This window comes from Notechis scutatus, chromosome 1 (assembly GCF_049901735.1).
Source record: "Notechis scutatus isolate UNSWTSFEM ecotype Mainland chromosome 1, rNotScu1.2, whole genome shotgun sequence".
Lineage (NCBI taxonomy): Eukaryota > Metazoa > Chordata > Lepidosauria > Squamata > Elapidae > Notechis > Notechis scutatus.
In genome coordinates, this window is record NC_142009.1 from 230838776 (window position 1) to 230853374 (window position 14599).

A 14599-nucleotide genomic window follows, 5' to 3' on the forward strand; every position below is an offset into this window, starting at 1 on the left:
CAACTTGAGGCACACAGAATCAAACAGTGGGCAGAGTCAACCTGCAATACTGCATTCTAACCACTGCACCACACTGGCACCTTACAAGGCACACTTGTCCAGTCCAAATTCCATTGCAATATCTTGACTGTATATATGGTCATGATGAGCAGTGATTTTATTTCAGATGATGTTTTTCCATATAACTTCTGATCATCAATATAAAGGAAGTTGGATAGTCTGGCAGATATATTTGATGTTTGATAAGTATGACCTGAGTTATTCAATGTTGTTGACAGAGGAATCAGTGTAATGACAAACAGTAGTGGTGAATCTCCTTGAAAGATTCCTCTCTTGATATTAACCTCTCCCAATCTATCATCATGCACCAGCAACTGGGTCTTCCATTGTGCCATTAATCTTCGCACAAAGCTTCTGGTTTTATCACTGACTCCTGTTATTTCTATGCATGCCATCATCCAATCATGTGGCAGGGAGTCAGATGCCTTCTTGTAATCTTGTTTGCTTTATATGCTAAGACCTGTCATACCATTTGAAAACTACATGGATTAAAGTGCACATAATGTAAGAGGACATAATACTATTATTTTCATGTAAAATCTGCATTCTGCAAGTTTACAGAATGTTCAAGAACCAGAAGAAAATCAATTTGGGGTATGATTAGTAGAAGCATATCAAATATGCTTTTTTCAAAATATCTTTCAGTGTCATAGCAGAAATTCATTGTTCAGGTCACGAAACTGCAAAACCCTTAACTGTTCTTCCTCTCTAAACAGGTTATGCTTGGAAAATGATGGAAGCTGAAGATAATCGCACATTGCTTAGAGATTTCATCTTGACTGGGTTTACAACAGACCCATTTCTACGCACAGTTCTCTTTGTGGTGTTCTTGGCCTCCTACATCCTAACATTGACTGGGAATCTGGGTCTCATAACCCTGATCTACCTGGACTCCTGCTTGCACACACCCATGTATTTCTTTGTGGGTAGCCTTTCCTTCCTGGATGTCTGGTATTCCTCAGTCTACACTCCCCGGATCTTATATGACTGTTTATCCAAGAACAACCACATTTCCTTAGCGGGTTGTGCAGCCCAGTTCTTCTTCTCTGCTGGATTGGGCTGGAGTGAATGCTTTCTATTAGCCTTCATGGCCTATGACCGCTTTGTGGCCATCTGCAACCCACTCCTTTATGCCATTGCCATGCCCAAGAAGCTGTGCATCCAGCTGGTGGTAGGAGCCTACATAGTGGGGTTTGTCAATGCAATCGTACATACCGGTAACACTTTCCGCCTACACTACTGTGGGAGTAATGTCATCAACCATTACTTTTGTGATGAGCCACCACTTCTGAAGATGGCCTGTGATGACACAAGAGAATATGAACTCATTGCAACTGTTATCATTGGTTTCAATCTGCTGGCAGCCACTGCTGTTATCGTGAAGTCCTACATTGGTATTGTGGTAGCCATTATTCGCATATGTTCGGCTGCAGGGAGAGGCAAAGCTTTCTCCACTTGTTCAGCTCACCTGGTCTCTGTCTCCCTTTTCTATGGCACCATGCTGATCATATACTCCACACCTAACTCTTATCACACTCCAAATTGGGACAAGGCAAATGCATTGTTCTATACGGTAGTCAACCCTCTGTTCAACCCTTTGATTTACAGCTTACGCAACAAAGATGTGAAGACAGCCTTCAAGGATGTCTGGGGGAAATTCACAGCACACAAATGAATAGCACTGTTACATTCCTTTTTTAGGGTAGACTGCTGATGATGAAATTAACCTCTAGGCTACAGTGTCTGCCAGCCAGCTAGTCACTTTCCTTCTTTGCTCCTTCCCTTACTTGCTTCTTCATAAAAGAAAGTGGAGAAAGTCCAGAATTAAAGATTAGCAATCATATGCTCAAATTCCCCATGAATTCTTTCCTTAATCAGCAATATTATTCCATATGTATACCTCCCTAATCTTCTTCTAACCTTGCATCACCCTGACTTTTTATTTCAGACTTTTTAAATTGTTTTAGCAGTTTTTAATTTACTTTATGTTGTTGATGATATTATTGCTGTGGTGGCACAATGGTTAGAATGCAGTACTGCTGGCTGACTCTGCCCACAGCCAGCAGTTTGTTCCTGACTGGCTCAAGGTTGACTCAGCCTTCCATCCTTCTGAGGTTGGTAAAATGAGGACCCAGATTGTTGGGGGCAATATGCCGACTCTGTAAACCTCTTAGAGAGGGCTGTGAAGCCCTATAGAGCAATATATAAGTCTAAGTGCTATTGCTGCTGGTCTAGCAGTGTGAGCTACTAAATATGTGTAGTGCTCCCCCTGAAAGTGCTGCTTGTAATCAGTTGCTTCTATCCTTTTCCCAAGTGACCAGCCCACCTGGCCTAGGCACACTAGCACACCTTGGAGAGAATAATGGGCTTTAATTAAAAATAATGACTATTAAAATAAAATAAAATAAAATAAAATAAAATAAAATAAAATAAAATAAAATAAAATAAAATAAAATAAAATAAAATAAAATAAAATAAAATAAAATAAAATAAAATAATAAAATAAAATAAAATAAAATAAAATAAAATAAAACAGCAATGACAGGTAACAACACATACCAGTACAACAGACATGTAAACAATAACACAGCAGCACATTAAAATGGTGGTACTTTAAATAAAATCAGTTTAAACAATACAATAATATAAAACTAAGCCTTATGGAAGCAATGTTGCCCAAGCTAAAAATGTCCCAGTGCCTCCCATGTGGCTTAGCAATGGCCAGCATAAAGATCCAAGCTTCCATTGGAGCATTCAGTTAAAACCTACAAATAGGTCCCAAAGATTGTGGGCCAAACTAGTTCTCACCGATCTTGTTACCTCATAAACACATCTTCTGCAAGCCAAGTGAGAGGCCTATGGAGTCTACCTCACATGGCAGCTAGGATACAGTCCTCAGGCTGAGATATAACCCGCAGAAAGACAGAAAGAGAAAGTGCATCGGCTGGTGAGATTTTATTTTAATTATCTGGAACTTAAGCTCACTCTAGAAGAAGAAGAAATCTGTAAGATTTTTGACAGAACTCGATAAGGTGGATTTAGTGGCGATTTTTTTTTTAGAGCTGTCAAAATGAGGCTTGGCCGCTCTCCCCTTTCCAAAGGAGTTCCTCCTTTTTCCTCAATCTTTTTGCTCCCTTCCAGTCTGAAGAAAGTTAGCACCTACCCCACTCCTAGAAGAATGACATATTTTAGGAAATATTAAAAAGGCAGAATATTATATTTTCCTGGATGAGAAAAGGAGAAATATGTTCTTGTAAAGCAGCCCCCACCTTTGTTAATAGCCCCAGAAAGACTGGGCCATCTTATCTACAAGACAAAAGGCCTACAGCTCCAGGGTGATAGGATTAGCCCTCAATCAAGATCCAAACCAGGACAAAGCCATAATAGGAATTGCTCAACACCCTTTCAGAACACAAGCCTCTTCATTACATCATCACCCAGCAAAATTCAACCAAACCTGGGACACAGACAGCCTACAAGGTTAACTGGACCTCCTTGGGAGTCTGGCAACCAATAGGATACCCTCCCTTGCCACAAGAACAGGAAGCTCAAAGGCAAGGCCCAAGAGAGAATGTATGTTTATGTATATATTTCCCTGTAGTCAGCTACCCAGAATCACATGTGCTTGGTGGTTCTGCTTCATCATTAAACCATCCTTCCAAGCACCCTCCATGTTTCCAGTGTCTTTCTCCCCACTTGGAACTGAACCCAGAAGGACATTTCTTTGAACAAGTCCTTTTTTTCTCTGAGCTCCTGGAATCTTTCTTCCTACTCCCCAACATTTGATTTAACTCTCTCTGTTTTGGACTATATTTTCCAGAAATCTACAGGGCCCCTTTCTGTCCCAATTCCCAAGGCAAGTCCACCACTAGCCAGCCAACCAGGTAATGCTGCTAATGGAACAGGCTGCACACATTTAGGCTCTCTTTGTTAACAGGTATATATACCTATTCCAAATTCTCATAATAGCATGCCTAACAAGATGAATTTTATAATACTCATTAATATTGTCTTTATCATACTATAAAAAACTATGCCACCCAAATCTCAAGTTATGCCTTTCTAACTGCAACATTTTTGTATTTCTCAGCTATATCCATTCTCTCATCAATTCATTTAAATAAGAACCTGCAAAATATAATCTCAAATCAGGTAAATCCAATCCTCTTCTTTCTTTTGATTTTGTAATATCTTAGATTTCATTTTTAATGATACACCTAAATTTGTGTGGTATGAATATGAGTCCTGGACTCTGTAACAATGACACAATATACATCTGGAGAAATTTCACATGTGCACCCTCTGCGCCATCTTCAGCACCTGTTGGCAATACTGTGTCTCCAATCTGAGGGTCTAGGATCATGCAAAGTCCAGCAGCATTGAGTCCTTCATTATCAGAATACCCATATGGTAGTGGGAGACATATTTTAAGAATGGACGACCACTTTATCGTTGCTCTATGGTGTACTAAAGTCTGGGAAGAAACCTCAAGATCATCCACACAAAACTACAAAGCCACTATTAATGGAACCCTATGCCTCTTGACATCCAGTCAAGAGAACTAAAAGCTGTGGCTGCTGGCAGAACCTGTTGGCGAGCCCTGGACAATGAAGCCTCCACCGGCTTTAAAAGATAACAGATAATCAGAGTTGAAAAGGACCTTATAGGTCATCTGTCCAACCCCCCACCCAAGTGGGAGACCCTACACCATTTCTGACAAATGGCAGTCCAATCTCTTCTTGAAGGTCTCAAGTGATGGCGCTCCCACAACTTCCGAGGGCAACTTCTGTTCCATTGGTTGATTGTTCTCACTGTCAGAAAGTTTCTCCTTATTTCCAGGTTGAATTTCTCCTTGTTCAGTTTCCATCCATTATTCCTTGTCTGGCCTACAGGTGCTTTAGAAAATAGCTTGACCGTCCAAAAATTGATGGAAAACAGTGAGTTGCACCACAGAATAATACCAGGTTACTACAACAATGGACTTCCAGTGCCCCCCATTGTGCTAGAGACTGCGCTTCCAAATCGGGACTGCAGAACCAGCTCTACATCCACAGATGAACTGCACAAAAGAGTCTTCTTTGAACCCAAAGTATTACGCGTTGTCTATGATCAAATATGGCCAAGGAGTGGAGTCGGCTAACAGACTCCACTCATTGGCTCAGCCACTGGCAGGAGAAATAAAGTCCCGTCAGTGGCTGAAGCTTTGGACAGCGCCGGCTTTAAAAGCCGGCACCTGCGGCAACCATGCGGCTTTTTGAACTGAACCTAAATAAAGACTATTTACCGTTCCTGCTGTGTTCTGCCTCTCATTCGCGCGTGGACCCATCTAATATTACGATATAAATGTTTGGTATATAACAATGCAACTACAAATAGTAGTTTTTCTTGTTGAGGACTCTTGTGACAAAAGCCTACCAACTTAACACCCTCTCCCTAGCTTATAAAACAAAGCCTTTATGGTGACATCAATATGATGTTCTTTTTCCCCTTGTCCTGGGTAAATAGCACCATTCTAAACTTGTTAAATTTGCCCCTTCTGTTCTTCATAATGGTGGCCTCTAACTGTAAATCATTACCCCAAAACACATCAATATTGCTCCATAAAAGGTTCCAAGGAGACATAAGTGATGATGGTTCAGGAACTCATGATCATTTAAATCACTGTATCTGTCTCCTAATAGAAAACAGAATTTGATTCACAACTGAAATCACCTGCGGTTAATACGTAGACATACCTAGTCATATATAACATCACCCTCACCCCCACCCACCTTGCTGGCTGTCATGTGACAGACTTCAGTCCATGCTTATTTCTGACCTGTCGAGACATGGATAAGGAGCATCATTCTTTGCTCTTGGGTTGAAGGGGATGTGTGTGAGCATTTGCATTACCAGTTAAATTAGGTCAACTTAAGTTATGGCTTACTAGTGGGGAAACAATATCTGATCAACGACTTGCTTCAAAATGTTTATGTATGCGAAAATTCATATTTTTCAGTTCAACTTTGCAAAGCTCTCTCCCCCGCCCCGTGTGTGCGTGCGCGTGTGTGTTTTCTTAGTTCAAATATGCCAAACTATGCGTCTTTATCTTTAGAATAGTTCAAAAAGGGTTTTTTTTTTCTGAATTCAAGGAAGTGGTTTTAAAAATTCAACAAAAAATATTTTTAAATAAAGGGTGGCTTTCAAAAGTGTTCTCTCTCTCTCTTTTTCTTTTTGCATTAGAGGCACAATTTTTTTTTAAAATCCATGCAAATTAAAACATTTTTAGGTTTTTCTCCATTTTACAAGATACAAATTAATTTCCAAAATATGAAGCCATTATATTCACTTAAATTACTATTGATTTGAATCTGTATAGGCTTAGAACCAGGGCCCTTCGCAAGTTAATCATTGACTCTAGGACTGACCAGAAGGTTTCTTAGTAAGTAATCCTTTTTATTTTCATTTTTTTCTCTTTAGTTTGTTATTGATTCTTCCATTGCTTTCTTTGTTTTTCTCTCTCTCTCTCTCTTTGTATTTTTCTGTAAAATTTATTTAAATGAATAATTACAATAAATGTTGTAACCATTAAGAAATGTACATTCCACATATTTTTCCCTAGAAAATGCCACAAGACAAGTGATGATTATAGCTGAACTTCTAAGGCCCCTCAACATAGAAGATGATTGCTTACCTGGAGATCTCAGGTAGCCTCAGGGAATGTGATTTTTCTCCTTTCTTTTTTTGTAAAATAAACTCCCCTTGGAGAAATTAAGAAAAAACTTTTGGCATAATCCTAATGTTCCATCTTCAGATCATTATCATCAAGAGGAAAGACTCAATCTAAGTACTTCCAAAGGGAATTAAGACTACTTAATTTGAAGTAATATTGTGCTCATCCTATTTAGGATGACACAAGGCTCCCATATAGGCTGATCTGTTAGCTTGTCCAAACAGAACTGTCAGGAAAATGTACTCAGCTTAATTCAGGTAAGCTTTGCATTTCCAGGTACAATTTAAGGAGATTCCTCCCAAGATTCTAATTTCCCCAGTTAGGATTTGACTAATTAACTCCACAGTGTTCGAAGTTGGGTCACTTTTCTGATTTCTGATTTGCATCAGAAGCAGGTCCATGCATTATGCATGGCAACCCTTCAATTTCTTCCGCATTTATCTAAAAGAAGGCTGGAGTCAGTCCTGCCTCTGACAAAAATCTTAGAAGGAGATTTGAAAGACAAAGCCCAGGTAGAGCTTTAAGAAAGGACAACAAAAGCTTTTCACTGCACTTCTTTAAAACGTTTAATTACCTAAACTGCTGACTTCACCATCTCTGGGAAAAGGATAGTAACATGGATCTAAGCAGAAAATGGTAAGTCCCTAAGGCAATAAGTCTCAGGAAAAAAAACTTGGCTAAAAAATTATTGTTGCACACGGGGTGTGAGTGTAGATCTTTTCCACTACTACATTGGCTGGAAATGAGGTGACTTAATGACACCAGGAAGAAGAGTGGACCTTGTCTTTAGGGCACCAGAAAGGTCTTTCAATGAAGCACACAGCTTACACAACAACACTGAGTGGCCTCCTTTGTTTGCTGCTTCTATCTACCAGATGCATTTTCAAAGGCAGCTTGAATGGCAATCAGAGTAGAGCCGTCAACTTCACCCTGCCAATCTGGGACTCTCATTAAAACAGAGAAAATATGTATGCTTTTTTCTTGTACTTTGCTTGTACTTAAGTGATGCTCTTTCAAGGACAGCTTGAACCACAGTCAGAGTGGAGCAACCAACTTCAGGCAGTCAATTTGGGAGAGTCATTCTTTATTTTTTCCAGACTTGAGAAGTATCTTGTTTGGATTTTCTGCCTGGGTGTGCCTGGTTATTCTGATGAAATCTTGACAGGAAAGCTGTACCTCAATTATATAATATGAACAAGAGAACAATTTAACGAAAGTTGGTAGAAAATCTACCTTTATGAAACTTTGTAAACAAAGAGCAGTGCAAAATAGGGAAATCGAGTAATTATCTCACTCTCACTGCTCTGGAAAGCTAGGTGATTTCTTCTCAGTGTGGCAGAGAAAATTTTAGAGAAGATTCAAGAAATATTTGAATGGTCTAATTTTCTGAAAGAAGATTTCAAGGGTCCAGATTGGTCGAACAGTTTTTCAATAAAAGAGTTGCATCATATGAGATAATTTGGAGATCAGAATATTTTAGGGATTAGGCATGGGGTGGCTCAGGCTAACTAGGGAATCTAAATGCATTAAGCAGGAAAGCTGTAAAAGACTGAACACTGTAGGTATCACAGAATAAAACAGTGAATTTCAATAGCACAATAAATATAGTCATTGCAGTCAAGGGTGGGATTCTACTGGTTCTGTCCACTTCTGTAGAACTGGTTTCTCTGAAGAGCAGCAAACAGAGAGCATACATAGAACCAGTTCTATGTCTGCTGCTGTTTTGGCCCGCCCGCCCGCCTGGGCTCTTACCTGACCTTTATTTCCTGCATTTTCAACCACAGCTGCTTTGCACGACACAGCTGTGGTTGAAAAAGCAGGAAAAAGGGGCTTTTCCAGCCGCTGTGCACTTGCATGCAGCGCTGCTCAGCTGTCCAGGCAGCTCAGCAGGTCGTAAATTGCACTCACACGACTCACGCATGCGCGCACATGCGCACACAACGCAGAGCAACAGAACCGGTAGTTATACCGGTCAGATCCCATCTCTGACTACAGTTCAAGTATTAATCATGACCCCCAATGTTACTCTGCTTTCTTGAAATCCATTAACTCTTTCTTTCCCTTTTTGGTTTCTGTTATACGTATTACATTTGAAGTTCCAATCTAAGTTTTCCCTCTCCGCAATTTTGAAATAATTCTGCTTTGGATGAATTGCTCTCCATTCAATTGTGTTGAATGCAAAATAATGTATATGTGACCTAGCATCTTTGGTACCAAGCATTCTCTTATAGACATCAACATGTTTGGAAGTAGTTCATGCTAGATTCATTTCAGGCCCCATGCCTAAGGAATTGTGTAATGTTGCACTTTAAACTGTTCCATGTACCCTATCCTTCATTTAAGGAAATCCTTGAAAACCTGAAAGATCAGTGCTGGTTGTCAGCAAAATTAGAATTAATGTCAACAAGAAAAATGAAAGTGCAAATCTCAGGTTTATTGAACAAGTATCATCCCCAGCATTTAATAGCTACAGATTTAATGCACAATTATGCAAGTGATATGAAATAAATAGGTTGATAGTAACAGGAGACAAAGGACAAAAGAAAATAATCCAGAAGATGGTTTGGATCATACCTGGATACATTTTAGCCTTCACCACCGCAAATGAAGCCATTGGTGAGGTCTGCTTTCTCTAACCAGCTGCCTTCCCAGATGTGTTGCACTTTCAGGGACTTTGGTCATGCAGTGACCATTCTGGATGAGCATTATGACAACTGCTTCCAGTATATTGGGGAAGAGAGAACCAAGTTAAGAATGCTTTGGTGAAGTATTTGAAGTCTGATGACAGAATATTAAGGGTGAAACTATGGAATCCACTACTAATGCTGCCAAAGAACATTAAGGTGAGGAGAGTCATGAGCCAAAAAGAAAGACTGAGAATGGGGACTGGGAGCATTTTCACAAACTAATTTGATGTCAGTTGCCAGTTTTGTGAATGCAGGGCTCCCAGATGAACTAATTATGGATATACTGTATGGCAGAGACCTTCTTCTTGATGTAGAACATGAGTGGGACAATATTCATCCTACCAATCTGAGGTTTCCCTTTGTCCATAACTGGCATGTAATAGATTGGCTGGGTGGTATGTCATTACTATTACTAGTACCCATCATCCAGATGGTGCTCAAATATGCAGTGCACTGGCTTTTATTACATTGCTTTCTCTTGGTCTGTTGCATCTGACAAGATTATAGGAAAAAGAATATAGGGAGGGATCAAGTATGCCTTGAGATGATTGGGGGGGGGGGGGGAATATCAGATAAATTAAGGAATGAAAAATTTCCAAATAAGTAATGATTGGTACTGGTTCATTTAGGAAGATGCATACTTTTTAAAAAGATATTGCTATTTGTTTAAAAATTTGCACAACAATTTCCCCTTACAATTTATGTGAAATTTTCTCTGGTGGTCAGTTGCCAGAGGCCATAGTATTCACTTGTTTTTACAAGTTTTAAAATATTTGGACTCAATTCCAGAATAAAATCCCCTCTAAAGCTGCTTTGTGAGATGCTGATATCAAATATTATGCCTCAGTTTTCCCTTTGGTTTTTACAGACTGAAAATCCATGCATTATTGTAAAATCAACAGGTGCAAAACCGGGCCTTCGGATTCTCAGGTATTTATACATGACCTTTTTTGTTCACTTGCATTTCATGTTAGCAGTAGATGGCCCTGTTAAATGTACACTTCCACCATTACAACACAGTGGCCTCATCTTGTCTGGAACCCAGGGTTTAAATGGTGTTACATCTTCTCCCCCAAACATGAAGTCTGCACCTTCATGTGGACTTCACCTTCTCCATTTTAATCTGATAAAAGGTACAATAATTTTATTCATTTAATTTGGGATGCTAGATATAGGATCACTTTAATCTCTCGTTCTTTTCTTTCTTTTTTTCTATGTGACCCCATAACAAAAAGAGGTGTCTATGTAATTATCTGGGGAAATACGTAGGAGTAGTTAAATATAACCTGTCCTAGGTGATGTCTCCAACTTCCCAGATTAGTCTTCCTCATTGTCTGCCTCCAAATTTTTTTCATTCCCCAACTGTCTTACAGGTTTGACAGCCAATAATATCAGTCAAATACTTCCATATGCTGAGAGCTATATTTAGAAATATCTGGCAAAATCAGTTTGGGATATCATTGACAACACAAAATATAACTAATTTTAAATAGCTTCCTATAAATGTACATAGAAAAGTAGAAGCAAAATTAGTTTGGAGCAACATTGACAAAATTGTACCAAAGGTCTTGGGAGTTCAACAAATCTTTCATAAAATTGGAATTAATTCTCTATGAAATGCAGAATTCTAACTTCACTTTCCTTTCTAAACAGGTTGTGCTTATAAAAATGACAGACGTGGAAAGCAATTGAACATTGGTTACTGATTTTGTCTTGGTTGGGTTTACAACAGACCCATTTCTACAAATAATCTTCTTTGTGCTGTTCTTGATCGCCCACACATCTGGGCCTTATGACCCTGATCTACCTAGACTCCTGCTTGCACACACCCATGTATTTCTTTGTGGGCAGCCTTTCCTTTCTGGATATCTGGTACTCCTCAGTCTACACTCCTCGAATCTTGTCTGACTGTGTGTCCAAGAACAACCACATGTCCCTTGCTGGTTGCACAGCCCAGTTCTTCTTCTCTGCTGGATTAAGCTTCAGTGAATGCTTCTTACTGGCCTTCATGGCCTATGACCGCTTTGTGGCCATCTGCAATCCACTTCTTTATGCCATTGCCATGCCCAAGAAGCTCTGTGTCCAGCTGGTGATAGCTTCCTATGTTGCTGGTTTTGCGAATGCCATTGCACATGCTGGTAACACCTTTCGACTACGCTTCTGTGGAGAAAATGTCATCAACCACTACTTTTGTGATGTGGTGCCACTTGTGAAGATGGCCTGTGATGACACACAAATATATGAATTTATTCTGGCTGCCCTTAGTAATATGTTAGCAACCACAGTTGTGATTCTGAGCTCCTATATTGGTATTGGGGCAGCCATAGTGCGCATCCACTCGGCTGCAGGGAGACACAAAGCCTTCTTCACTTGCTCTGCTCACTTGGTTTCAGTCACCCTCTTCTATGGTTCCATTCTTATTATGTACTGTAGACCCCACTCTCAACACACTCCAAATTCAGACAAGGCAAATGCGTTGTTCTATACGGTAATCAACCCTCTGGTCAACCCTTTAATTTATAGCTTACGCAACAAAGATGTGAAAGCAGCCTTCAAGAAAGTCTGGGGGAGATTCACAGCACCCAAATGAATGTTATTTATATTATATTTCTCCAGACTGGATTACAGACAAATTAAGCCCCCCATCTATACTGTCAGCTTTTCTTCTTTCCTTCCTTCCTTCCCTCCTTCATAAAAGATGGTGAAGACCCAAGAAATTACTGCAAGAATTAACTATCTTCAGTCCTCAAAAATTTCCACACTTACTTCTCATTGTGAGCAACTGTTTCCAAATATACACATCTTCCCATTCCTCATCCTACTTTACAACTCAGCATGATCATAATAAAATCATTGGACAATGAGAAGCTGGAGAAAAAGTTTGACTTCAAGCTAAGAATTAACAAACTGAAGACAGCTCTTTTGTGGCAGAATGAAGAACTGATGAATAGACTGGATTTTTGTAAATTCTCTCTTGACAAGGAAAAGACTTCAGATCACCCACAAATGCTCTACTGAATAAAGTTTTTCTTCACAAGGATCCAGCACTCTGGAAGGTTTAGAGCAGTGATGGCTAACCTATGACACACGTGTCACTTGTGACACGCCGAGGCACTTTGACTGACACGCCTGTTGGTGTGGGGAAAACCTGCACATTTAGAGGCTGCCTGTGCTCTGCTCCAATCCCTGCTTCTTGCTTGTTGCGTGGAGGCGTGGTGTCACCGCTGCCACAAGATCTTTGCAGCAGAGAACCAGTTTTAACTGCCATAAACTGAGGTTTGTCAGTTTCATTACCTCAGGAACGCTACAGGAGGAAAGGAGATCCATGAGGTTCCTGTAAGGTGGCCTTCCGATCCCCACATCCTGCACCTGCAGCCCTGAGACCAGGAAGACGAGTTTCACAGCCCTGTGTGATCACCCCAGCCCAGTCCATCATAAACCAAATTATTGATATTTCTTGAAGTGACAAACGACCCGAGGAAGGCTACACTTTTTCCCGATTTTCAACACACCAAGCTGAAAAGGTTAGCCATCACTGGTTTAGAGCTCTGGGAGATAACACTATAATATCTTACTCAAACCATGCTTGGCACCTTTAAAAGAACACCAGGTTCACCTATGCTCTTCTCTAATCACTTTAAGAAATTGCTTGTTCATTGTGATTAAAGTTAAAATATAGATGTTATTCCTGTGTTAAATTTGTGAAGGAATTTATGAGAGGGGACAAAGAGAAAATGAAACAAATCAACTGGTGGGATGTTGTTTGAAAATTTTAACTTTCAATTAAATTACTATTTTTAAAAAGAGAGAAAGTATGAGTTCTGAGGAAGATGTACACTTATGGATTAAAGGTGTGCTTAATTGTCTCCCAAACTCTACTCACAATTTGGAAATTACCTTCAGGGCCCTGCTTCATTGTCACATTCATATAAACATTCCTCCACTCATGATTATTTTAAGAAGTATGCAGCCTTAATCACATTGCCCCAAAACCAAATCTTTTCCTGCCTCAGCAATCTGGCTGGACAGCCTTTACTGGTTTCATATGGGATAATTTAAAAACAACAATTGATGTATTTCTTCAGCTTCACTTCCTCCCCTACCAACAAGGATCACCCATTAAGAAGAGAGATGAAAATCAGCAACTTTATTCTTTATTGAAGGGTGTAATGGGGCTACCTAAGTGAAGGCAGGTAGCTGGGATCAAGGATCGGCCACCTTTCAATTTACCAGAGTGACAGGATAGAGTAATTGTCATTCAGTCTATTGCCGAACAGGGTGTTGCACTCTTTGCCATGACTGAAAATAACTATTTCTCCCTTTTCAATGTACTTCCCTCCTTTCTTGAGATCTTCAACAATAAAACCTCAGGAAGAATCTTGAAAAGGAAAGAAAACTACAGGCAGCACCTCCATCCCAGAGACCAAGTGAGAGACACACACACACGTATCATAAGCATACACACTTCCATGACAGCTTCGTGAGGAGAGGCCTATTCCTGTTTCTATAACTAGTGATTTCCCGCTCTTTGAAAAGAGCAAGAACTGGGTTTGCAAGGAATCCACTTAACATACAATAATGAACATGGCAAGCACCTAGCAGGCATGACAAGGAGATCTGAGATGCTTCCATGGAAATCATGCACCTGTTTTTCCTGCCAGATAAAATGGCCAAGGAAGATGGGAAGGGCAACCTGAAGGAGGTAAATCACCACCCACAATACATCAATATTGATCCATAACAAGCTTTCCAGGAGACATGCAGTGACGATAGTTCAGGAACTCACGATCATTTAAATCACCATATGTCCCCCAATAGAAAACAGAGTTTGATTCACAACTGGAAATCACATGCAGTTGATGCCCAGCCATGCCTGAACATATCATCCCTACCCTTACTGACTGTCATGTGACAGACTTATTGGCTGTCATTACAGGCTGTCATGTGACAGACTTCAGCCGATGCCATGAATCATGATCCTGACATGTCTAGTCATGTGGATAAGGAGTAGTATTCTTTGCTCTTGGGTTGGAGGGGAGGTATGTGAGCATTTGTGTTACTGGTTAAATTATGTTGAATTAAACCATAGCTTGCTAGTGGGGAAATAAAATCTAATACAGAAACTGCTTCAAAATGTTTA

The 14599-nt window shown here is 40.0% G+C and overlaps 1 protein-coding gene and 1 pseudogene across 1 annotated transcript; both read left to right on the forward strand.

The window, feature by feature from the left end:
* The first annotated feature begins 776 nt into the window (after positions 1 to 776).
* LOC113421924 (olfactory receptor 9G4-like) lies at positions 777 to 1735 on the forward strand. Its single transcript, XM_026682580.2, has one exon. It carries the CDS (start codon positions 791 to 793, stop codon positions 1733 to 1735), a length of 945 nt encoding a protein of 314 aa, XP_026538365.2. The 5' UTR covers positions 777 to 790.
* Positions 1736 to 11127: 9392 nt separating this feature from the next.
* Positions 11128 to 12049, forward strand: LOC113421938 (olfactory receptor 9G4-like; annotated as a pseudogene).
* The last annotated feature ends 2550 nt before the right edge of the window (positions 12050 to 14599 follow it).

Bases quoted from the DNA above. Each gene is read 5' to 3' on its own strand.
- LOC113421924 (XM_026682580.2), top strand. From the start codon at position 791: ATGATGGAAGCTGAAGATAATCGCACATTGCTTAGAGATTTCATCTTG.